The sequence below is a fragment of the Nestor notabilis genome, unplaced genomic scaffold, assembly GCF_000696875.1.
Source record: "Nestor notabilis isolate BGI_N333 unplaced genomic scaffold, ASM69687v1 scaffold14740, whole genome shotgun sequence".
NCBI classification, from domain to species: Eukaryota; Metazoa; Chordata; class Aves; order Psittaciformes; family Psittacidae; genus Nestor; species Nestor notabilis.
The window spans coordinates 14,370-41,251 of record NW_009912543.1 but is presented as its reverse complement, the minus strand read 5'-3'; the positions used below and the strand labels follow the sequence as shown (position 1 = coordinate 41,251).

The 26,882-nt window shown below is 41.8% G+C and overlaps 1 protein-coding gene across 3 annotated transcripts; it reads right to left on the bottom strand.

Moving 5' to 3' along the window:
- On the bottom strand, positions 1-21,826 carry EPN2 (epsin 2). Of its 3 annotated transcripts, none has more exons than XM_010019998.1 (8): positions 21,153-21,826; positions 10,345-10,457; positions 8,741-8,838; positions 8,321-8,499; positions 5,174-5,347; positions 3,459-3,551; positions 2,344-2,559; positions 1-634 (listed from the first exon to the last, which is right to left on the bottom strand). In XM_010019998.1, the coding sequence occupies exons 1-8, from the start codon at positions 21,745-21,747 to the stop codon at positions 297-299; spliced, it is 1,806 nt and encodes a 601-aa protein (XP_010018300.1). In that variant the 5' UTR covers positions 21,748-21,826; the 3' UTR covers positions 1-296. The 3 variants fall into 3 exon arrangements, with proteins under 3 accessions (XP_010018300.1, XP_010018315.1, XP_010018308.1); XM_010020006.1 differs by having other exon boundaries at positions 271-634; positions 8,321-8,477; positions 8,746-8,838; XM_010020013.1 differs by lacking the exon at positions 3,459-3,551 and having other exon boundaries at positions 8,321-8,477; positions 8,746-8,838.
- Positions 21,827-26,882: the final 5,056 nt, after the last annotated feature.

The following is a 26,882-nucleotide window of genomic DNA, read 5'->3' as shown; positions in this document are numbered from 1 at the left end:
TAGAAAGTGTATTGAAATGATTAACAAAGTAACAAAATGGGCAGAATCTAACTTTGGTGAAAAGTCTGAACATTTCACATAATGCTCAACAAGCCAAAGTAAGGTACCATCTGTAGCAAAGACTAGATTTAGATTAACTGGTAAGTAGAGACAACTCTTCAAAGATCATAACTGTAAACTGCAAATCTACTTCCAAGTCTCTTACACACCGTTCAGTCCACACAGGCCACGTTCATTTCGCTGTAAAGACTTCAGCCTGGAAACACTATGAAAAGAAAGTTCCTTTAATTGGGTCTTTATAGGAGAAAAGGGTTAGTTGTATTTGTAGACTGGGATGCTGACGGCGGGATTCCTGTACTGTGAAGAGGTTGGGTCATTGATCCTGCAATGCTCACGTTCAGCCCCTGGCCCATCCTCGTTAGAGATGCCACAGTGCCCATAGCTGGTATCGGTGCCATTCCCACAGGCACTGGGGCCATAGAAGACAGAGGTATTGGCTCCATGCTCATCGGTGGCACAGCACTGAAAGAAGGGCTGGTTCCCATCACGGGACTCGCTCTCATCTGATTTAGAGTGAGTGGCTGAGGCTGATTCACTTGGAAGGGGTTGATTGGAGTTGGTGCTGTAGCGGCACCTAGTTGTGAGAGAAGGAGGAAGAGGGAAAAAGATCACACCTCCATGAACACGAGGGTTTGGAGATGGGCTTTTCTGGGGAAGAACACACCACCTGTACTTCCCCACATGCTCCCAGCCCCAAAACACCCTGCAGAGAAACCAGCGAAGTGGGACTGGACTGGTGCATGACCACAGCCTGTTTCCTTCAACCTATTAATGTCACAAAACACCCCTTTGCTGACCAACAGTTTCCACTTCCGACAGTAGTCGCTGGAGAGAGAGGTTCTAAATTTGGTTACCTGGAACATGCCTAACCATGACATTATTAAGTGTGCCTTATGGAAGAGAACTGCAGGCTCGCTGTGCTCCATTACTGCAGTCTGCTAGTGCAGAGCTGTGCATTCGCCTCGCGATCCCATCCAGTCAGCTCCATTTCGGAGCTGTGCATGTTTCTGGCACTGAGTTTTGACAAGAATTCATAAAGTAAACAAGTTGTTTCCGAATTACAGCGGTGCTAGAAAAAGCAGAGAATAACTTTCCCAGCCTTTGAGGTCCTCTGGACTGCTGCCAACACTACAAATTCCTTTTACCGTACATGTGTAGCGTTATTTGGATGCCCCAGTGACCCCTTATAAACTTTTTGTAGTAACCGGTAATGGCAGATACACAGACTTCCTCTGGCTGAGCACTGCCAAGGCTGTTCAGAATTACTGGCGGGGGTTTCCTACTCAAGGAGTTTAATAAACTGTTGGGTTTTTCCATTGGAAGAGTGAAGAAAATAAATACTGCAATAGTGTTCTAAAGTATTTCATCATACAAGTGTCACACAGAAACTTCACTGCATGTGAATAGCTTTTAAAAAACATCTTCCGTGTGTTTAGTGTCACCAGTTAAGTCTGTTCTAACAAGGGCCAACAACAGGAGAACTACAAAGGCTATTATTTTCAGAGAGTGTTTTGATCAAAGGTTTGAGTGTTTTGGGGGTGCTGAGGTGCTGGCACAGGGTGAGCCCAGAGAAGCTGTGGCTGCCCCATCCCTGGCAGTGTCCAAGGCCAGGTTGGACACAGGGGCTTGGAGCAACCTGCTCTAGTGGAAGGTGTCCCTGCCCGGGGCAGGGGGGTGGACCTGTGTGAGCTTTAAGGTCCCTTCCAACCCAAACCATTCTGTGATAAAAACTCGTTTAAAAACAGCCTAAATAGCAACCCACTAAATTATACTGCAGAGTTTGCTATCTGGAACCTCAGGCTGCAGTCAGAGATGTTACTGTGCAAGTCGTAGAGCAAAGAAAAGAGCAATTCCTACCTGCTTCCACAAGAACCCACTACCTATGACTTTCCCCAAGGGATTCTTTGCTGGCTCACATTCACATCTTACCTGTTCTGACCATCAATCAGCATTAGCTCAGCCATTTTTAATAACCCAGAGCCTTCTTCTAACACAGATCATTTTGAGGGAGCAAGGGCAAAAGTGGAAAAGAAACTGCTCGAACCAAGCTCAGCCAGCATATCAGATGCAAGAGAAGAAACTGTGCTTTAAGGGTCCAGCAGTATGCCTTGAAACCATCCTGCCTCACCCTCCTGCTCTCAGTCATGATCTGCTGGCTGAACTAATCAAGAAAAACAAGCCCAAACCAGTTTAAATTACATCAAATAGGACTGAGCTATGCAGAGTTTTCCTATAGGAAGGGAAAGCTAAAACAGAAAACCAAAGGAATGTGCAGACACAGACCTGGTGCCAAGAATGGATTCAGTGAAGTAACAGGTTGTGGTGGCTTAGACACCAGTGAATCCAGGTTCACCAAAGCAGCATTGGGGCCCAAAAAAGACTCAGGGGTTTTTCGAGCTGCACTTTGCTTGCCTGATGTCATGCTTGAGTGCTGGGAATCAAAGAGATCAGGACTTGTGGTACCGCTATGCTGAGATGGCAAAGTGGAACTTGATTCAGCTGAAACAACACAAAGAGAAGAACAAAACTTACTAATCTACACAATCAAGCAAAGAAAACCCTGAAGTCTCACAGCAGAAATGCTTTTAAATCTAATGTTTGTGTTAGTCAGATTTAAATGTATCAGTACATGTTACACCCTTACAGCATGCAAGCAGGTAATGCTCTTTAGGAGAGTATGAAGAAGCTACAGTTAGAGTTGCAGTGCTCTACTGAAGGTGCTACCTGATTTGCCCTGATGAATATCCTCACAGCTATGCTGCAACAGGTGAGACTAACAGTCTCCAAGGAGAAGATATTCAAAAGCCGTGGCTTCTGCTCTTGCACTACACCACTGCTGCATCCTTCCTAGCTAGATACCACCCAGGTTGTCTCTTTTGTGTTAAAAAAAATCTTAGCCCAGCTTGGAATTAGTCACCATCCTTCCAGGCAGAACCATCCTGAAAGTACATTTCGATGTTAAGGTCTGGCAGTTTTTATTTTAGTGACTAATAACCAAATAAAGCATTCATAGAAGTGTATTTTCTCATCTTCCTACTATTGTTATACACTGGGATTTACACGTTTGAGAAACTCAGTCAACACTGTTCCGTTTGACTCTCTGAACCATACTCCAAACATGTTGGATGCTGTAAATTCAGAAGTCAAACAAGTTTCTGGGTCAATGCAGCAAAAGGTTACAGGGTGAATTCTATGGCTTACAATGCAAAAGGCCCATTCCCCTTAAGTTCATGCACAGGCCAAAATGTTAACAACAGGCTCTTACTGCTGCATTATCACCAGCTTTAATCCTTTCCTTTGTGAAAGTGTATTTTGTTTGAAGTAAGATTTAAGAGTAGAGACATTTGTTGCTGAGATTATGACCCAAACTGTCCACATGCTGAGAATTTGATTCATACCTGGCTTTTTGGAAGTTCGAAGTGTGTCAAATTCAGAAAAATCATCTTTAACTGTACCATTCAAATTACTGAAGAGGTCAAAAGATGTACTTCCTGTTCAAAACAAGACAGCCCTGTCATTAACAGATCTGCAGTTGCATCACACACCTGATCCTACTGAACACAATACGTAGCCCATTCGGGTACCAAGAAGCCACTCTGTCAGGTTCCAGGGCAGCAGTTCAGATCAGCTGGAGTGTTCCTATTCTTAACTCAGGACTAGGGAGAAGGATAATGTCAGAGAACTGTCCTTTCCTACAGTATTAGCCAACTAATTCAGAGCAGTGTGCTTCGAAATCTTAATGTAAGGCACACTTAGCATGCGGGGGTTTTACTGAGTGTCTGTGCTAGAGATGTATCCGCAGGTAAATATCACTGCAGAAGAGAACAGCAATGATTTTACAGCCTGAACTATAAAGTGTGTTAATCTGCCCTCAAGTAAACACACTTCTGAATATAGTTCCAAAGACAAACATTGCATTGCTACCACTTAAGCAATGATTTGACTTATGCTCCTGAAGTTAAAGGGAGGAGGAATGCAATAGGAAAGGTTATCTGTGCCATGTAGAGATGGAAAAGCCCTGTTAGCTAAAGCACCAGAACTTGCCCATAGTTTGCAATCAGTGAAAACATAACATTTTCCAAATGTGGACGCATCCTTACCTCAGCCTGGAGGAAGAAAACAGACACCTAATGAACAGCAATCACACTCCTGAAAAGCTTTACAGTTTGCTTTGGTTTTTAAATTTTTAGTAGTTGAAATGTTTTTTGAATTTACTTTTAACCTTCAACACATTTCAAGCACACAAAGGTATGGATTTAGCTCCATAAAGAACACAAAAAGACAAACGCCCAAGAGCATGATTGAGGACTGTGTACAACAACCATACTTCTCACCAAGAACAAAGACATAGTTGAAGAATCATTTTCATAATGATCCAGTTATTGCCCTTTGCCCAGTGAAGAGCTGATTAGACAACTTCTGCAGTCCTCGGATTCCTTTGTTTATTATGCACAGAGATGAATGACCAGCAGCAAATGCATTTAGGATGCATTTAGCCACGGTGCCAACATGAAAACACCAGGTATTAAGATTCATCAAGGTTGCATTAGTTACAGAGCATGAACAGACAATTACATCAGCACCTTCCGCATCTTGCTACACAAGGGCGCAGGGATAGCTTTCACACCCTCAGTGTGAATTAACAAACCTTCATCTGCACCTCTAAAAGTCTCCTCAGAACGTGGAGATGCTCAATCTGTCAACCTACATCTGCAGAGACATCCATCTCAGAGGCATTTATCATGATGAAAGGTAAAATTACAGTATCATTCATTTCCAGAAATTAAGTCCTTGTCTCATTAAAGATAAAACCCATTTCAAAACCCAATGGCAGCAGCAGCCACAAGTGCTCCGCATGCATCCACGGATACCAAGAGAAGAATGCAGAAGGGACAGAGCATGAAGCAGCAACACAGATTCAGAGCTCCAAGTCAGAATAATTACATTTGAAGTTCTTTATGCTGCCAGCTATTACAACTGCCATTTATTTTATAGACCAGTTCTGCAAACTGTTCAGCACATCACTTCTTTCAACCACCTAATGCAAGAAAATAACTCGGATTTCACCTCCATTACTCAAATAACATGGATATGGGATGAGACTGTTTCTCACCAGAAGTAGAAAGAGGTTTGTTTGCAGGTGCTGGTCCCCAAGGATCCACTGAAGATTTTGCTGCAGTAGACGATGGCTGAGCAGGAGCCCAAGGGTCAACATTTTTGGACAGAGTCTGAGCTGTGGATCCTGTTGGTGCTGCCCAAGGGTCAACGGAAGCAGCTGGTTTGGCACCTGCAAAAGAGCCAGCAGGAACACAAGTCAGTCCCATTTCACTTTGGAAAGCTTTCCTTGGAGACTAATCTCTCTTGTGAGCCATTCCTGCCAATTAATACTAAACACCAATAGGTGAAGCATCAGGAATACTGATAAGTCTCAGCATCACACACACTGAACAAGCAGCACAAGTAAACTCTGTGCAAGGCAGATGAATAAAACAACCTCCCATTGGAAACTGAAAACACAATAATTTGAAGTTCCAACAAGAATATAAACTTGCTTTTGCTGCATTGCCACCACAAGGAAAATATCTGACTGACAGTGAAGGAAATCAAAGTATATTTACAAACTCATGTGAAAGAAGGTTTCTAAAAGGCCTATTTATAAAAGGTATGACAGATACAACAGTAAGACTTGGACAAAGAACTCCGTAAGATTCAAAGGGAATAGTTCTCGAACTCTTTTAACCACACGGTTATTTCCTAAAATATAATCAGCTTCCCTGAGTTACTTGTGCTTTTTTATTCCCCTCTGTAAGTGCTCCTCCTGCCACAGATCTAAGCTGGCCACTGATATCCCTGACTGCATTTCTTTTAAACCTAATGCTGAGGATTCCCATTTTTCTTGGGAAATGCTGACAACTCTTCATTCCTAAAAATTCACATCACCAAACTGCTTCAGGTCGTGCTCAAGATCAGGGCTTCCTTGTGCAAAGTGGCAAATGAAGGCAGTAAAGGGGAAGGAAAGAGAACAAAACTTGTCTCTCTGTACACAGTTTCCTGCCAGTTTTATCTTCTTCCTCCCGCTACTAATTTATCACTTTTCAGCTCAGATGACCTCTTCTTCCTTCTACCATTAAATGAAACTATTTTGGCTTCTCAAACCCCAGGACTGCTGAAGTAAATCACATTTTAGGTCTATGTTGGAAGGTATCATTCTTGCTTTGGTCCTGTATCACCCATAGCTGCTGCCCCTCCTCAGCCATCAGAGTGGAGGAGTGGGAAGCCAGTACTGAAAATGCACAACTCGACAGTGATCAATTCCCTTCAAGTCAAATAGTACACACAAACACATTTCCTCTTCCCAGTGAAACCTCTCCACCAGTCAGTTTAATTACTAAATGAGAGCTGTATAATCCAAGAGCAGGCCAGAATTACCCCTGCAGTACACAGTTATTATCTTTAACCACCATGAGGGTTTCCGGTTCCAACTGAATATTGGTTTATCCTTTAAAACTACATAAAAACCCCTCTTCTTGGCATCAAAGATTCTTGTAAACCCATTCAACGCTACACACAGTGGCACAATTCCAATTTGCAACGTTGGTCTTTGTTTCATCAACAGGCAGCATTGTCTTGCTACAGCTTTGGATCAGGAAATGCTACAATTCTCCAAGTCAAGTCCAACTACTCCCACACCAGTACTTACATTTCCTTTACCTGCCCTTAGCACTGAGTTATGAGCAACACCACATAAGAAATGCCAATGACAGCACTTCCCATAAATGGAAGCTTTCAAGAATGTCTTTTCTTTCATAAAGAGAGTTCACAGAATTAAAGCACTTGGGAAGACACCTTCCCGTAGCTTTCATTAGCAATGAACTGCCAAAGCACAGGCAGGATTTGAGAAACACAGTTTAATGAGTCACTCTTTTATTAGCAAATCCATAAATCTTACATCTTCGAGACTATCCTTAGGAGCCAACTAACCAGCAAGCTGCAACAAGGGCTTGTTCTATGGCATTAATAAAGTTGGGAGCCACTGAGAGGGAATGCTACAGGAAGGAAAATCTTGTCAGAGGATGACAGAGTGAGCACAGCATTTGAAGAAGGTGGATTTTGGTTTTTAACCACAGAAAAACACACTGAACAAGCCTCAGGGCCCAAAACTTGGACTTTGTCTGATTTCATGTTTGCAGTTTATCACCAAAATAGAAACAGGCTACATTTAAAACAATGAACTGCTGTTGTCCCAGCAGCCACGTAGGTGCCTTTATTGCCACCATGAGGAGGGGAAGAAAAAGGAATGCATTTTATTATTAAGCTTCAAATTTTTCATCAGGAATCTGGAGGGTGGTGTGCTGAATGCTAATGCACTTGAAGTACTTTATAGTAGAGGTTGTAGAATCACCAGCCTGAAGCAAAAGTGACAGAACTAAGCTGTTAGTCTTCATGAAAAGCTTCCAACACCAACATAAAAATAGATCCAATTCCACAGATGTAGTAAGTTAAATACATCCTATGAGGAACTATCAACTTATTTATGCAAAGGAGTAATTCCTTGATCAGACTTTGGCTACCCCAGAAACCAGCACACTACACAGGCAGCAGAACACACACGCAAAAGCAGACACACAAAAAGAGTGGGCTTAATGGCTCTTTGAGGTGTGAAGCACCAGATCTTCCACTTCAGAAACCGACTCCATGAACTTTCTATCAAAAGCTTATGGAACAGGGAGTATTTAAAACAGTAACTTCTTTTTTTGTTTGTTTAGTATAAAAATCTCCATTTAAACTATTTGATCCATTGGTTCTGATGGCAGACACATGACATCTCACTAGGAGCGATTAAAGACACAGCAAGTCAGATCTAGGGCCTTCCCAATCACAGCACCCTGCCTAAGTGAGAAATACTGCCAAGAGCCTAAATCTGTGACAGTGGACACAACTAGCAAAGCATGAGCATCCCTCCAGTCTGAGACAAGTTGGTTTTGCTCTGGAAAGAACACAGAAGCTTCACTCTTCCTCTTTTTTGTTAAGAGTCAAACTGGATACACAAAACCCAGCTGCAAAAAAGCGCAACTTCCATTTGTTTCTGCTTGGAAATGAGTTTGGGCAACGTCAGTTCCAGAGGATGGGAAACAATCAAAAGGGACTAACACACTGTTGTTATCGAGCATGACACTGTACCTTGAGAAACTTCAAAAAGCTCAACATTAAAAAGCAAGAAACTCTCCACTAAGCATTCCTTCTGGCAGTTTATTCTTACCAAATGATTGCCATGGGTCAGAGGCAGTAGCTGCAACTGTGGATCCTCCCCAGGGATCAGTTTGGTTTGCAACAGCAGGAGGTCCCCAAGGCTCTGTTTTCTGTGGGGCCGGTGCCGACGAGGGCAGGGCATCCATTAGGTCCAACAAAGTGGTATGCTGAGGGCAGGAATAATCTGAGCTTTAATCAAGAGCATTACCAACCCCAAGTACAAACCCATGAGAGTGAAGAAGCAATTCCTTACTTTTTCCTTTTACACACCTGCATTGACTAGTAGTTTGAAATATAACCCACATGGAAGAAGCTTTAAGCTACACAACAAAGCAATCCCAAAAGCATAAAAGAGCTCAGTATTAAGCTATTTTTGTGTTACTGTATTTCAGCTTTTGGCAGCATAACCGGGAATTTCTTAGTCGAAGGCACTACCTCCTTCTTTTTGGGAATTTTAATTGTGTCTCTGCGACTCTCCTCCAGAGCCATCTGTAATCTCAGATCATCTCCGCGTCTGAGGCGCTCCTCCTGCAAAGGAAATCAACACTGTTGATATAGACCATTAGCCTAGACTGTGCTGCTTGCTCCCTCCAAGTGCCTGGCCCCCTTGGCAGGACTCTGCCAGGGAAGGCCTGGGCAGTATTCCCTGCCACCCTTGGAGCGACGCGCACCGCAGGCACGCACAGTGGGATCACTGGGAATTATTTGCTCTAACTTGGACGTAACAGAAATGGGGGAGTGGAATTTCTTGTGATTCCTGCCTCAAACAGAGATCAGGAGCACAATGACCCTATAACACCAGCGTAACAGTGTGATCACAACCATTTGGCAGACTGAAGTTTACCCTTGTATTGTTTTCCTCCTAATGGGAAAGCTATAAATGAAATGTTCTTCCCAGAATTCAGTTGCAGTGCTAGAAACGCTGCAGAACGTAAAGTAAATATCCCATCTCTAAAACACTGTGATGTGTCTGAGCATTCAGATCACCACTGAAGGACAAGGGGATTTACACTGTGATCTTCCTGGCTTTTGCCAGCTTCCCTCCACACCTGAAGCAACCGCTACGAAGAACATTAGGTGAATTCATCCAGCTATTTTGTAGGTTTAAACATCTGTAAACTACCATGTTTGGGGCACACTGAACTACTTTAAATATCTTGGTTTACATCACATCTTTCAGAAGCTGACTAATTCCTCAGTGGTATTTCCCTTGCGATTATGTTAAGCTATTTCTGATAAGGTTCTAATTTTTATTCTCTAACTTTATTGCTAAATAATGACAAAGTTTACTGGGTGATAGTTTCCTTTTCCAAGCACAAAGATATTAATGCTTAACATACAGCAGTAAACTAAAGTTGTCACAGGAAGACTAACACATCACAGATACTCAGCATAGCCAACTTGAATTTTCACTCATAGCTGAGATTCAACAACTTTGTTATACATATTAACATGCAGTAAACTTTATCCACAACTACAGCATTTACTCCAAACTTCAGAATGAACCTCCTAAGAATTAACACAGTAACATAACCCATGTTATGTTGCTGATACCTATATATCCTGATAGATCAGCAGCTAAGTTACTTTAAATCAGGTTCTTGATATACTTCTAGTACTTTGTGTCACCTTTCTGTTCTGGTCTTACCGAATGAACAGATTGTTCAAAATCTCATTGTAATCACAATTCACTGACATTCCTTATGCTGGCCCCATTAATGAAGGTTTTCAGGACTAGTCATGTTTTCAGCTCTTCCTAACTGAAAACATCTTCAGTAATGTGATGATTAACATCCTCCCACACAAAGTCTTCTTGCAAAGTGACTGTCATCTTCCACTAGTCTCAACAGCTCGGAGGCAGAAGTTACTTTAAAAAGAGATTTAAAAAGAACACAAAAGAGTAACATCTTCCAAAATGGCCTTTTTCTCTCCCCCTATTCCACCTGGAGCAAAGCCAAGCTGTCATTGAGAAAAACAGCATTGTAGCTCAACTAGAAAAGCACAGACACTTTGGAAACCTACACGGGCACTGACCTGCTCCGCCACTTCCCGGCTCATGGCCAGCGCGAGCTGCAGTTGGAGCTCCTCTTCTCCACTTGTCTGAGGCCGGGCCTGCTCAAGCTCTGAGGAAACTCGAGGGGATGTAGCTGTTGGGAGACAAAACCCAGTGAATTTAACACACCAAACACCACAAAGATACAACAGGTTGGATTATTTCTCTGAGCAGAGCACCCCACTCCCACACAGCCTTCTAAGTGGTCGCCAGCACCATCAGCTCCCATCAGAGATAAAGCTCTAAGGGGGAGGTTAACAAACCAGAACAATTTATAAGGGAAAACTTTCCAAGATGGTTCAATAGCTTAAAGGAAAAATATCCCTGGAAAACAAAGGCTTTTTGTGTTAGTGGGGCTGTGATATCAAGAAGTATCACCAATGAATGCTGATACCCTGCCCCAGAGTTATCAGAGCTTCAAGAGGCAACACACAGACTTAAACTATAGAATTCATCATTCAAGAAAACATTTTTTGGTGTTTCTTCCATCTTCCAACATCAGTAAGGATTCGCTGGGAGTTGGCCAACAGCAGGGTAAAACTGGATACCACCCACTTTTCTGTAAAATAATACAGTCTTAATGGGACAGATAAAGAACTATTCTTAACTGCTAAGCAGGCCCTGAGACAAACAAGCCAGCTATTCAGCCTCCAAATTCACAAGAATACGATATCATTCTCGGATAAGAAAGTAAACTTTGGTGTATAGGCTGGGGGGTGGTTTGGTTTTTGTTTTCAGTTGGTCTTTCTTTGGATGAAGATCTCTATGAGCTTAGAATTAGCTGGTAATCCCCTCCACTCCTCAAATAACAGTCAAGCGTGACAGCTAAAATACACCATTTCTCGATATACAAATCTCTTCCTGATGATATCACCACAGGAGCATGCAGCAATTCCCATCCCAATGGGACAACACAAGTAGGTTTATCATTACACAGTAATTAAACATTTCTTTGTGTTCTCTCAGGTAATTCTCTAGCATCCCAATCATTCACACAGAAATCTTCTCTTACTTCAGCGTGGAAGGTTGTATTTAATGGTTGGAATAATCATTAGTTTGACAAAATGTATATTGCCTTTTAAGAAAAAGGAACCATATTTTTAAAGCAGGATGTCAAGCTCAAAGAAATAAAGTTCCTTGTTAACAGGTCAGCTATGGGGCATGTAAAAACTAGACTGCCAAACAACTAACCATAAAACCAGTTTTTCAGACACTATTTTAACTGCAGTCTTGCCTCCCCTCAGTTTTAGGCCAAAATGACATTATCAAACAAAAAGTGCCACCTTCTCTCTCATCCAGCAGGCCAGAAGGAAGGTGACACTCCATAAATGACGACTGACCTTTCCTTTCCATCATACACCCAATGTGCCATTCCATCCCACCCCACTTCTAAAGGGACAAATCCATTTATCACTCAGGACAATTCTTCCACATCTTGCTGATCCTGAAGCTCCAACCAGACAAGCTCCTTATTTCACCTAAAGATATTACTCATACCTCTATTCTATTACTTTTGCAAACTTTCTTATATAAAGTATCTAAATTTAGCCTGCTTAATGAGTACTTTTTGCTCTAGTGGTCAGACAGGCTCTCTAATATATTATATAGACTGTTATAAACTTAAAATAGGAATAAACAGGGCATCAGATAACAGGACAGCCGACAGCATGGAAAATATAACCTTCAAATGTCTGAAAAATCTGAATATTCTTGAATATGAGAATAAAGAGAATTAAAAAGAAAACACAAGGTTACCAAAAGGTAACCCATGACAGATACACTGATTTCCTTCTCTGATTCATCAGTCAAAAGGAAAAGTGTGGACACAGCAAAGCGTTTTCTGATGCTGAACTGGATGTTACTGTTAAGCAGAGGGTAGTCTAAGAACTGAAATAGGTAAAGAACCAGCTGAAGAAGAGATTTAGTCATACTTCCCACCAACAAGGAAGCTTACTAACAGTTTCTCAAGAACTGGCTTGAAGACCAGCCTTCAGAAAAATTACCTAATAAAGAAAAGCAGAAGGTTCTAAGAGAGAAAGGAAACTCATTTCTTTGATGCTCACCGTCTGCTAACTGGGGACAAAAACTGCAAGTGACAGAGATGGAGAGAACTTACTTTAGTACTAACACACACAATAACTCCCAGCCACTAACCCCATACAGCTATTACTAACATGAGCACTACTGCACCAAAGCAGTAGTCATAATTCATTTGACATACCAGAAATCAAGCCCAAGACAGATGACTTCAAAACAGAAATGATGGGGAAACACTTCCCTTCTGAGCATATTTTATGTGTTTATCTTTGCAAAAAGAAGATTGAGCACTTTAAGGTTGTTAAATAACACTAGGGAGGGAGAAGGAGGCAAGAACTAATGGTATAAACTGACCATGAATAAATTTGAGATGCAAATAGAAAGAAGCTGCTTTCCAGCAGGAGTTATAGAAGAAAAGTCATAACTGGTTTAAACCACAAGCTGGATAAGCATACAAATGGGACACCACCACAGTCACCTGAGAAGAGATGGCAACTGGACTGTGCACCTTCTGCTCTCCTCTGTCCTGAGCTGCATTTGTGGGAAGAATGTGATTTCCTGCCCCTTTTGTATAGGAGTTTGCCATCTCTGTTGACATAACTATATTCTGTAACAACAAAGAAGCTGATAGCTTCAAAATTATGTGAAATAGGTTAATTCTGACGATTTTCCTCCCATTTCCACACAAAGGACTACTTAAAGTGCTCACCAGTTTTTAATGGCACACTGCATTTTTGCACTAAAAAGCTGTGAGAAGAGGGGGCTGCATCCTACTCCAAGCCTCTACTCGCCCTCCCACAGTGGATCCTCGCCTCCAGCCGTGCATGGGAAGGGCTGGCTTGCTTTGGCAGAGAGCTACATTACCTCACAGCTCCCAACAGAGACCAGCATTCAGGATCTGAACACAGATAATAAGGGGTCTCACAGATACAGCTTATTTCTTCTCACTTCTAGGCTTTTCAGCAATTCATTCTCCTTGGCTTTATTAACTCTAGAAGGCACTTCAGAGCTTGAAATTCTTCATGGGCCTCACATTAAATAACACTGACAGATTAATCAGATGTGGGTTAATCAGGGCTGAAGGACCTCCCCTATGGAGACAGCATGAGAGAGCTGGGCTTGTTCAGCCTGGAAAAGAGAAGGCTCCAAGAAGACCTTAAAGCACCTTCCAGTGCCTAAAGTGGCTACAAGAAACCTGGAGAGGGGCTTTAGACAAGGCTTTAGAACAAGGGGGAATGGCTTTAACCTGACGGAAGGGAGACTTACATTACGTATTAGAAGTCTTCCCTGTGAGGGTGCTGAGGTGCTGGCACAGGGTGCCCAGAGAAGCTGTGGCTGCCCCATCCCTGGCAGTGTTCAAGGCCAGGTTGGACACAGGGGCTTGGAGCAACCTGCTCTAGTGGAAGGTGTCCCTGCCTGTGGCAGGGGATTGGAGCTGGAGGAGCTTTACGGTCCCTTCCAACCCAAACCATTCTATGATTAAAATGTTGTTGGTTTACATTTAAAATTCTGCAGTGGTTATAAAACCATCTACATTAAATAGCTGCCAGCACATTTTCTACAAAGGATTAAGGGAAATTCAAAACACTCTTCTTGGGAGTAACCTGGTTTATCCAGCAACTTCACTCCTGAATTCCTGCAGTATTATAACTGTCTTTCTATGCTGGCCTCATCCTGCGTTAACGTTTTAATTGCAAGGATAAGGCAATAAAGGTTATTGCCGTAGTAACAGTATTGCTGCTGCACAAAGAATCTCTTATCCCCCAGCACATGACAGTTAACTCAGATGTTTATGTAAGATGGGCCTCAATAGATCAATTCTGACCTGCTAAGCCCTGCTTTGTTGCTGCTTGGAGAATCTGGAGATCTTGTTTCCCTCAAGGCTGCACAGAAGCAACTGAGTGGCGATCTGCTTGTGCAGGGAGCCACAGCACTGGGCTGCCGGCTCGAGACACTGGCTGCAGCACAAGGAAATGATTTCCAACCTCAGTTAATCACTAAAGCAGGATTCTGCTCCACCATCTGTCTCTAGTACAGGCTATGATGTCTTTCAGACATACCTACTGGTAATTTACTGTATTTTTGACTATATTAAAAGCCCTCTGTAGATGTCTATAGGTTTGGTTAAGTTAGTGACTTGAAGCGTATATACAGTTCACAGCTAGAAAGCAGAGTTGTTGCCTATCTTAATAGTAAAGATCAGTCCCAGCATAAAAATCAGACTGGGTAGTTTAGAATCAAAGAATGGTTTGGGTTGGAAGAGACCTTAAAGAGCTCATCTAGTTCCATACCCCCTGCCACACGCAGGGATACCTTTCATTAGACCAGCTTCCTCCAAGCCCCGTCCAACCTGGACACTTGTGATTCTCATTCACAAGTGTGTGTTTGGGTTTTTGGGTTGGGGTTTTGGTGGGTTTTGTCTGTTGGGATTTTAGTGTCACTCCAGACCAGGTGATGGCACAGAGTGACACGCAAAATAAGCTTTATCATTTGCATTTCTTTAGAAGAGCATTCAGTTCTTAGTCACATTTCTTCACATACAAAACCTACTTCCTCACTCAATGGATACGCCTACAGAGGTAGACAAAACCAAAGCTGACTTGAAAAATTAGAATAATAGCAAGGAAGAACTTACAAACTGATAGCAATTCATTTGGGAACCAAGTGGAGACCCCATTTATTTGTCTTCAACTGAAAGACTATTCAAATAAAGATGGGATACTTTCAAAAAGCCAATCTAACCTGTCAGATTATAAAAGGGCACATGCAAACTGCTTAATCTAGAGGGAATTGTGTACTGCACCCTTCCACTGGGAATCAAAGAGACCTTTCAAACACAAGAAGAGAACTAATAGCACCTCTTAATGTGACAAGGTGGAGCGTATCAGCTTCACTGCATGATTCCTAATTGCACTGAAGCAGACAGAGCAATTCTGAAACTCATTTAACGCTGAACAAATCCTTCAGCTTTGGTTCAAGAGCACTTTTTCTCCCAGGTGATCCCTGTGCTCTTCTTAATAGTCAGATAATCCACTGCAACTACAGAAGCCTGGTTACACTGATAGCAGCTCCCACCTTTATTTAGAGCACCAGAAAAATAGAAGTATGAGGAGACGATTAAATCAGGTTGTCAAGTGACGTCTGATGGATAACACAGAAGTCTACCACATTCCTTTAACACCTCTAACTACAGAAATCATCCACGCAGCTCATCCAGATTCATTGCTGGATGATATGCCATATATTCCTCGACTAAAATGGAAGGCCAGAGCACTACTCCAACCTGCAAAGATAGAGAACACAAAAAAACTAACCAAAGCTTTAAAAAGAGCATTCTGAATTTCCTACAGTGTTAACCCCAAGTCATTCCTCTGCATTATTTTGTACTCCAAGCAAAGGGGAGGCAAAGCTGAAATAGGTGAGTGAACACAAATCTGCTGATGTTACACAAAGCTGTTTTTAAACAATGAGTCAACTTAATGTGCATAATCATTGGAAATACTAAAACTTGTTCTTTCTACTGAAGAAAATTGCTCCCAAAATCTTCACAGGTAAGGTGAACAGGTTTTGGCACTCCCCAAGATCCACAAAAGCCCTTTTCAGTCCACCTTTCACCAATCTTTTATCAACTAGGCTGTATGTATAATGGAACTGATTTCCCAGCCAAGCAGCCTACCTCTGGGCAAAGTGCTCCTCTCAAACCAGGTCACACTGTGCACGTTGTTCCTACTCTGCTGCAAGCTGTGTAAATGGAATCGGGACATTAAAACACACCCCCATCTTGCTCTGCCAATGTTTCTAAGTGCAGCCCAAACCCAAGGCAGCAGATGGCCAAAGGAAAGGAAAAGGACATGTGTACGACCCAAAACAACACAGGGAAGTCCTGGTTTGGGCATAATAGGATTGGACCTCTTCAAAAAGCAGAGCTGCAGTAAATTTGGGTTTAAAACATGAAGGCAGTAGAGGGAGATGGCCAGCATGTCCCAGGGATCCTTCAAAGTTGAAACTAATTCAAACGCTATCTCTGGGGGCAGGGATGCCAAGGAATTGGCTTTGTCACTCACTTCCCTCCAAGTAGAGTGTTTTTTCCATCATACTTCTGACTCTCAGAGCACCCCAACCACAGGGAGCTGCAGCAGACTGCACTGCTGCTTCCTGAGCAGCTCCAACTGGGACAACCCGGATACGTCTGCTGAAGAGAACATTAACCTGCTCCCAGGATAGCTGAGAGAGAACAAGGTAACCCAAGTCCCTGCACTCCTGCCCCATCACCTAAGAGCCTCTGCAGGGCCAAGGTGCTCAAGCACAGCACTGGGCACGTACCCTAAACTGTGTGCCACACATAGCAGTGACTGTGGGTTATACTTCTGCTGTGCTGGTAACTCCAATCCTCTGCTAAAAGAATACTTTAAAAGACAGTTACTAGATGAAGGACTTCATAACGTATGTTATAACACATAACATGTTATACATCATTATAACAAATACACTCCCAGGCTTGAAACAGCATCACAGTTCAGACTTAAGAGGTCTATATTAAGAACACCCTACTTTTCCCTATGCATAAATCCAGAATCCTATTTAAGTGGTCACTGGCAGCTATAGATGAAACAAGGCTAGGAAGAAGAGGTTTCCAAAAATGGGTGACTAGCATAAAGACAGTATTTAGACACAAAGTCAGCTTAAGGGTAGAGAACTATTGCCCCCAAAAAGATCTCAAATATTGACCTTATATCCCCTCCTCTCCCCAGGAGATTTATTTCAGCACAAGAACATTCCTTTAACATGAAATAAAACCTGATACCAGATTTCATGCAATTCCATATAATCTACACATTTTCCAAAAGAAACACAAACTTTTATGTATTTTGTCATGGCACATTTAATAGCTCCTAATGTAAATATATATATTGCCCTTGGTTTAAAGCTGGAAGACAGCCAATTGTCACCAGTACGTTGATGAGATGGAGGTTGGGAGGAGCTTTATTTTTCTTCAGCTTTACAATCTCTCTCTTGGGTTCAATTCACAGATTATGAGACCAGATAGCAAAACCATAGTGATACTTTTACAAATGTTTGCATTGATAGTAAGTAATAAAGCACTCCCTAGAATTACACAAGCTTTACAGCACAGAGCTCCTCAGGGCCAACAAAGTTATCAAGGCAAAGCTTTGGGGGAAAGGATTTTATTAAAACCTCTCAGACTTCACCATTTCACTTTCCATGGGTTCTAAAGGATTGTTAGAGATGAGATGAACATATCTGCGAGGAGACAGGGAGAAACATCCTTATTTACCAGTGTTTCCTGCCTGCAGCAGTGAGGGATGACGGTACATCAGTCAAGAGATCCTTTCCCATCTTGAATTCCAGATAGACTATCAATACTGCTTTTATTTTCTCATAAAGGATAAATTTGGGACACAAAGACCAGCAACTCTACAAGAAAAACCTTTCTGGCTCAATATCAAATACAAAACCCCATTCCTACGTGCACTGTCAGACACCAGCCTACACATGTGCTGAAGAAGCTGGAGAAGAGCAGTAGTTTGATGTTCACAGCAGATGCTATATAGTGAGCTAATGCAACACCCTAAAGAAATGGAACAAAAAAGGGTCCACTGATGCATCTAATATTGCACTTTCAGTAACTGACAGAAGAGGGAAGGGATCCCTCACACACAATCCAGATGTGTTATCCACTGGAAGTTATTTGTTCCCCTAGTGATCTGTCCTGGAGAAACAATTAAGCTCTTCCAACCAGCTCAGGCTTCTTTTCCTCAGCAGGAAACTATCAAAAATGAGGAGATTTTATAGCCAAACACAATCTTTTCGAGTAAGGGGAATGCATTCCTAAAACCTACAATCCCCACCCAAATGCATCCAGCAAGGAACAAAAGTAAAACATGCTAATACCAAACCACTGAGAGATGAAACATTTCATTTAGCTCTGGTGGTGAAAAGGCTGTTGTTTCATTCTTCCAAACTTCATTTATATTTGAATGTTCCTAAGACATGCTCAATATTTAGCAAAGAGGGTGGATGTACATTTTTAATAGGCAAATCTCATGCTATAGGTTGCAAATCTAAATGCCTCTGATCTCCTCTTCAAAGGCTCAGAGGAATGAAAGAGAATTCTGCCAGAATATACAGTGCAGCAACCGCATCTTAGTACTGTTATAAGGAGAGGATTTCCCAGGAGCTCAGCATAACTTAATGCCTTTTACATATTACACCCAATCCATATTTTCAGAACAAAAGAAGGCTATCGTTCTAGAATAAAACAAAACAGGATGGATACAATCTTTTCCACTTTAAATAATGAAAAGCATCTTTTCCATTAAACTTAGAAGGCACAGGAATAACAAGAATTTATGCAAGAGATTCAAGGTCTGGATTTTGATGAAACTCCTCTCCTTGTTTCCTCGGATGAAGGACAAAGTTTGCCATTATCAGAAGCACTTAGCACAGCTGTTCTGTAAGGTGCCGGGTTGCTTTGCTTTACTCAATTAAACCATAGAAGAAACATTAAGACTTCAAAAGATACAGATCATAAAAACTAACAACCATCTGCATTTTTGCTGATAGAGAATTCAGTCTAGGGGAGTCTACAACAAGGGAAGAACCTAAAGGGAAAAACAACCCTGAGATTTCTAAAGCTTCTTAGGTACATGCTTATGGGGGAGGAGGAAGATAGATTAAGAAATCATTACCTCAAAAGCAATCCTGCAAAGAGAGATACACATCAAAGTCATCCACAGGCAAATGAGAGTATCCAGTAAATCAACACCCTGTGCTGAAAGAATAACCATACTTGCTGCTTGACATCTCGTCCCCCATCACCATTCTTACAGTATCCAAGGAACACCAGCTCAGGAACACACCCTGCATTGCTCAATCCCTGCTGTGAGGAACAGTTTGAAGCCTCTGGTAGCATTTAACATGACGAACAATAGTTACATGCACTAATTACAGTTAAGACCTGGTGAAGAAATAACCCTGTGGAACAAACCAAAGGTGAGCTCAGCAAACCTTAGTGACTATTACTGCAGTCCATCAGCTTAAGGTAAAACATTATTTCAAGCTGTCTCCTAAGTTAAGAATTTTTTTTGTTGTCTGTAGATCTACAGACCTCAAAAACCAAAAATGTTATTGCTGCCGAAAGAATATACATGTTCTCCTTTAAAAACCCACACTGATTCAATGGTCAAGTGTGGTTATTACAGGTGAACTATGATGTTTGTTAATCCACTGCTCATTAAAAAGAAGATTCTCATACCTGGAAACCTTGATGCACTTTTTTGGAACTCTGCATCCCAAAAATATCTCCTTTTGACACAATTTTTCCTGCTCTTCTCCATACCTTTACATGAACAGAGATTTTTTTCATCTCTGGATTCATATGTCCTGCTACGTCCTACTGCCTTCCACAGAAACCTGCGCTGGGGGTACTGACACCATCCAGGGATTTATAATTTGAGAAGCTCTTTGGGACACAGGACATGACAAACCACAGATCCTTCCAACTGGTGCTCAATCGATTCACCACACTGGCTCAGTTACAGTCCTCCACACACTATAAGCATTCATTTAAAGACAAGATTTTTTCCTTCAGAATGAGACCACAACCACTGACATTCCAGCCAAAGCAGCTTTCATCAGATCATTACTTATATTAAGAAGGATTTAGTGCCAAATCAGGCTTCTTCCTAACATGACGGGGAGTTCCCTCAAGCAGTGCTATAAAGAATCCATTCTTCCCACATCACTGTATGAAGTTTTTAAGAATGAAATGCAGTGTGTAGTACTGATACTTGCATACCAAATGCTGATAGTGTAAATATTTAAACATAAGACATATTCAAAGCATTATTACTCTAAGAACTGCTGGGCAAGCAATAAAGGAAATTAAATACCAATACTCTTCCCAAAGTAAAATAGCAGCGACAGACAGAAAGTAGCAAAATGATGCAGGAAATATTCTGTATTTCTTGTTTTTTCTTGAATTATACCTAACAAAAAGAAGTCAACAGAACAATTTTTCAAGCACTTTGAAAACCAGAAACAACCAAACCAAAATCAATTCACAATCTCCCTACTGAGATTGGGGGTTTATCACATCAAACACTGGAACACGTTCACAAAAGCAGCTTGACAATGCTACCTTTGGGGAACTGACAGTAAACAACTGCTTTTTAAACTGATGTACATCAATACACACATCCTCTCCAAAACAAATATTTAATCAGTCATTTGAAGAGACATTAGTGCCACTGAGCAGACCTACAAAGACTGAGCCAGTGCAAAAAGCTCCCTGCAGTAAGCATAAGTAATCCTCCTAGCAGGCACCATTTACTCTCATGTCTAACAAGCAAATCAGAATCCTAGAATCAACCAGGTTGGAAAAGACCTTTAGGATCATCAAGTCCAACTGTTACCCCAGCACTGCCAAGGCCACCACTAACCCATAGCACTGAGGACCTCATCTACACTATGTGAGAACACTTGCAGGGATGGTGACTCCAGCAGTGCCTTGGGCAGGCTGTTCCAATGCCTGAGCACCCTCTGGGGAAGGAATTGTTCCTAATATCCAGTCTAAACCTCCTGTGGTGCAGCTTTAGGCTGTTTCCTCTTGTCCTATCACTTGTTACATGGGAGAAGAGACCAGCCACCACCAAGGCAGTCGTACAGAGTACAAAATGTCTCAAAAGAAAAGGAAGAAAACCCTCTTTTGTGTGTGTGTATTTGTACTTACAGCCATGGTAAGATGCTGGGGATCCTCCAGACTTCCCGTATTCTTGCTCTGAGTAGCTGGTGGATAGGTTTGGCTGACTGGAGCCACGGCCAAAGGTGATCTGATTGCTACCCACTCCAGTGGCCACCTGAGCCATGCGTTCTTTGGTCTTCAGGGCTTGGGCCCTCTCTGTCTTGAGTCGCTCATCATCCTTCAGAAGAGACACCAGCTGCTTGGATTTCTCCCTCACATTGATGCCCTGGTCTTTACCATCTCGATCAATATACTGAAAATCTTTCAATGTCTGGATAGCAAAAATATTCTCTTTACACTGCTGTGCCACTCGCTCCGAACCAGTTTTGATCAGGTAATCTAACAGAGTCAGGGCCTTGTACACGTGTCGCCAGTTCTTGCCATGGTCATTCAGTCGTTTCCAGATCATGCTCATAATCTCAGAAAAGGCCACCACATTGTAAGTCAGATCTGCTATTTCAGTCATGAGTGAACTGGAAGGACCCCACGGGTCATTGGAAGTTGCTTCCCGAACTTTTATTTCGGCCTCTGAATAATTGTTCACGATGTTCTTCATCTGCCGCCTAATAGACGAAGTCGTCATCTTTATTTCCCTTTTTTAAGAAGACAGATCCCAGAACACAAACAAAACAAAAAAAAAAAAGGGCTATATCTGCTCTTCTATCAATGTTTCTGCACTGAGAAGGCTCCGGATCAGTGGCTTATTTGTAACACGTTCCACTACAATCATTTCCTCTCTTCAAGAGAATGACACGAGAAAATGAAAATCATGACCTGAGTAAGGAAAGAAAACAAAGCACGTTAGTTGCGTCTTTAATTGTTCCTACGTGGAAAGCAACCTACAGAACTCTAAGAAAACTACTCAGAAGCGTAACTTATGAATTTTTCTCCCTTAATTTCTTCTAGACATTTGATTTTGGAAGCTACTTGCTCTTCTCACCACTAATATTAAACACTTTAGATTAAAAACCTGAACTGCCAAACAAAACCAAAGCAAGAGGGTGTCCAGGCTTATGCAAATGCAAAATTCTACAAGCAAAACAGAAATAAAGCCCAAGAAATCACTTAGGGATTCAGTTTCCAACATGGTAAAACCTACCTAAGATTTTTAATTACAGAAATTACCATGCTGGCTTGTAAAGAGGCAAAACTACATTAGAAATTCCAAGCTTAGCAGCCATTAGCTTCCCTCTAGGAGTTGACAACTGCAGCCTGCCACCACTGCTGCAGGAATCTGAGTACCGAGAGAATCAGCAAAGTGCCCCAAAACTAACCAAGCTATTTCTGAAACCTCAGGTTAGCTTAAAGCACACTCAGTATCAGCGCAGAGATCTTGAAGAAGGCTCTGCTTTCAGTTGAGAAGTAGGGAAGAGAAGTGAGCACCAGAATGACACCCTCCAACTGAAGGCGACCTTTGAAGTTAAGCAGATTAGAGAAGTTATTTTTCCAAATGCATTTACTTTGTATGTTTGACAACACTCAGCACATCCTCAGCTTCTGCTCTGTGTGACTTTCACACAGCACAGAAGAAGTTTTAATTATATGAAAATGGCATTGTAAAGCCAAAATGACTGGCAAGAACCCCCAAGGGCAAGCTGCAGAGCTGGAAAGCTGTTTCAGTTAGTTATTTAAGGTCACTGTTTCAAGTAAACAGAGGCCTATTAAGCTTCAGAATACATTACTGGAGTAAACTGGCAGATTTTGCTCTTACATTAACACAGAACAGTCTTTGATATTTGCCAGTTGCATGAACACTAAGCACTGATCCTGTAAGAGAACTTGCCATGTTTAATAGTGATTGCACAGGCAAGATGTCCTCTAACAGTGTTTCTCCAAACACTGAAGAAGCAACAGTATCACTTACAAAAGGCACTGGAGAGAAGTAAAGCACAGATTTCCAGCCTAACATTGTTATCATTCTTCAAATTGCTCTGGTGCCATTTAGAATGAAAGCAGAATTAAGTGTCAGCTTGGACAACATGCAGCTCTGTGATGACTTTCTTACCATAAAGGCATATACCAACACTGATGTACGGATGATATGGATCCCAGATCAGAAGAATGTAACCCCCCCCCCATAAGGATCGAGCATGTCAGCCGACCAGAAAAGCACTTAAATAACATGAAATCAAAGCCTCCTAGACCACTCTGATAAAAAGTCCACCAAGCCAAACATCCTTAGGCACAAATCCTCATGTAATGACTATACGAACATATATATTCCCTTGCCTGATGTCTTGTGCATCTTAGATGCAACCTGTAACAGAGGCTTTATAGCCAGCAATGGGCACACTGTGGCTCTTCCAGCCCCTTTTTTGAAGCCACTTGTGTTTCCCATTTCACCCTCAGCAAGTTCACAAGTATTTCAGCTTATTTTAACCTTGGATATTAATTCCCCCAAGCTGTAGGCAGAGGGGATGCTTTTCAAGAAAGAACAAATCACCTTCAGCTTATGTCACTCACGATTTTATGGAAAGTGGACAACTCCTGAACTGAGGATCTGCCAGAATTCAATCCCTCTATTTAGAAGCTGCTCCCTATCTCCAATCATCCCTGATGTCTTTCCATGCATGTATTACACTTCCATTTCTTGAGATATACACAGTTCCAAGCACTCTGCACTTCAGAGCTGGCAGTAACAAGCTTATATCACAACATAGTCATTTACTGCTCAGGATTCCCCATTCTTTATCAAATACTTTCTAAAGTCTACATGTCTTTTGGTAGTCGTGCCTCTACTCATGCACAAGAAACCAAGGTCATTTCCTCTCCCTACGCAAATGTGATGAGGCCATTTCATCTGCCATTTTACCACTCAGCAGATCTTCCATCCTTCAATTCAAAATTTATTTCAAATTTGACTAATTTGGTTCAATTTGGCCACCTCATTATTCAGAAATCATCTGGAAAAGGGAACATTTGCATGCGCACTCATACTCAGCAGGACACTTCACTGGGAATAACCTTTCACTGTGAGAACCAACCATTTACTCCTAACCCTGTTCCCTGTCTTCTAACCCACTGTAAATCTCTGGAAAACATTCTTATGAGCTTTGTTTCTTTAGAGGCCAGGGATTAGAGGCTTCTAAGAGACCAAAATACACAAGCAAATACCTCATCTATGTGTCCCGCCCCGACCAAAGACTAGAGAAATTTGGCTTATTACTTGTTACAACTTTACAAGCTTTTGAAAGATCGTTTCAAAACCACACACCCTGTTTGGAAAGGTAAATTTTATAGTACATGACAACACCCACTAGTCTTAAACACCACCAACTTGGCCTGTGAAATAAATACCTGAGGAATGAATCATAATCACAACATAAACAGGGACACAGACAATCAGGGTGCAATGTCACATGCCATGCCAAGCTAATTGTAAGCCAGCACCAAACCCAGTGGCCTCAGAACCCTGCAATCGCCTCCCCTTTCTCTCTCTTGCATTGAATCTTACACAACAGCACAGGAAAAGTGATCAACTTAAAGTCTGGTAGAAAATGAGCTTTTGAGCAGTGGTTTGTTTTCTGTCACATCAGAGAGGTGAGCAGGCTGCAGAGCAACGCGGTCACCAGCATTGCTGCAAGGCAGGCTGTGAGAAGAGTAAAAGTGATCCAACCCTGGTCTTGCTTTTGAAGGAGCTGGTTCAACATAAAGCTGTCAAGATCCAAAAAACAGCACCAGAAAGTAAAAAGCCTTTATCCCTGCCCAACTACACACACGAGGAACTCATACATGTGGTTTCAAAGAAGAAACCAATCATCCAAAGGCAGGAGCCAAGGCCCTGCTGTGCTCTCCACACAGCCTGTAGCTAAATGAAGGAAAAACATTCATGGGCTTGCTGTAAAATGTAGGCAAGAAGCAAAAGAAAAGTTACAGCCTCAGTGAGCACAGAAATGGTTTGAACAGAACCCTCTGCTTTGGCTTGCATTTAGGATTCCTTAGTTGAATTACCAACAAAGCTCCAGCCCAAAAGCAAGTGAGCTTCGAGCACATACGTGTGCAGGGAGCCAAATTCATGGCAGCACCATTCCCCAAACTGGATGCTTTGCTAGAGCAAAGCTTCTGAAGAAGGCTACTTAGCAGAGAGTAAGTCTGGAGTAGAGCTTTGTGAAAGTAACTGTAGAGCAAACATTTCAAGAGGGGAGAAAACACATTAAGTGAAATTAACGTTTTTCACTCTTCCAGAAAATTAAAGTTTTCACTTGTTACTGTGTAACAGGCTTGAAAACCATCAGTCCATTGATGCTGATGTGGTTCTTCACCTTCCCATCTTTGATTCATGGAAACAAAGGCATTTAATGAGAATCCCATTAACATCTATTCTTTCCTTTTCTTGAAAGACAGATTTTCTAATCCTATTCTACTTTTAACCCACTGGAGACAACCTGTTCTAAACTTCATGTTACTCCATTAAACGTGGAGTGGAAAGATGGACTTCTACCCCCATCTCACTGTACCGATATTCAAGACAACTGTTCTAGCAGTAGCAGTAACCCTCACTAAGAACCCTGTATGTCTTTCAGTCTCTCCTTTACAAACCCTCTGCTTCCACACCACACCAAAGATACACTTTACTTGATTAATACAGGTCCTGGAGCACTGTAACAGCCAATCTTATGATTAAAGAGATCTGAAAGCCAAATAGCCTCACTGCATGAAAATGAGAAACCATTTCTAATGCATGACCAAATACTTACCTAGAAAGTCTTTCCCCCCCCCCACCCCCAAAGACCTCAGTGAATTAAGTTCTCCCAACAAACCACAAGGAAGTACAATGCACTTGCAACATCAGCAAAAGTGTGAGTTTGCATTTTTAACAATACAGTTGCAAAGAAAGCAGAAAGCAAGACTGGTTGATGAAAGCTGCTGTTCCTTGCTCACAACAGGAAAAAGGCTATCAGCTTAAAGAGAGCTCTTTAAAAGGTTCGGCAGAGAGGGGAAGAGGGAGTTAGTCGTCTTCAACTTGGGTGAGCCTTCCTTGTTTTCTCTTCCTTCGTCCCTACAAGCCATTTTCTCTGTTTTATGACTATCCTGTCATCTTTAAATAGATAGAAAAGGACACAAGACAAGAAGCGAAGCTCACCTGTGCTATCACAGGTAACCTGAAAGGGAATGCCCCATTTCCTTTCTCCTATTCCAATAGGTTCATCACACAACTATCCCCCATGAATTCTCATGGTGCTTTTCTATATACAACATAGAGACAGAAGGAAATCTTGAGTGAACCTCTCAACAGCTCTCTCTCACAAGAGCTTGAATTCAGTAAATAAAATCTACATGAGGAAACCATCTTTAACTTACTAAGACTAACAAAGAAATGAAGCCAAGCCACAAAGTCCTTCACAAACTTAATTCAAAGAAAGAACCATACAAATAAATCCGCCTATAGACAGCAGAAGCCGTTCAGCTCTCTGGACTGTAATACTCAAACTAGTGTTTGTCTGCACTGATAAAACACCCTTCGGATCAAGCCTAAAGGTGAATACAGACACAGTCCAGCTAAGTTTGGACCAGAAATACATTAAATACATATCAAACGGGCAATAAAAAGTGTGAAAATTAGCATTAAACATAAGAAGTTCACTAGAAATTTGTATAAAATTTTAATTAATAGTATTATAGACAACATGTGTGTTAGACATTTACTGTGACATGCATAAAAAGTCGGTTTTGAAAGCAGTTAATTCACTCATTCTGTGATTTTGAGGCAGTCTCTAC

What these genes read in the sequence shown, in the direction of transcription:
- EPN2 (XM_010019998.1), bottom strand. Translation starts at nt 21,747, where the DNA reads ATGACGACTTCGTCTATTAGGCGGCAGATGAAGAACATCGTGAACAAT. An exon ending in TCGAACTTCCAAAAAGCCAG is followed by an intron (nt 2,560 to 3,458) that starts GTATGAATCAAA and finishes GTGTTGTTTCAG; the next exon opens with CTGAATCAAGTTCCACTTTG. An exon ending in GAATCCATTCTTGGCACCAG is followed by an intron (nt 635 to 2,343) that starts GTCTGTGTCTGC and finishes TCTCACAACTAG; the next exon opens with GTGCCGCTACAGCACCAACT.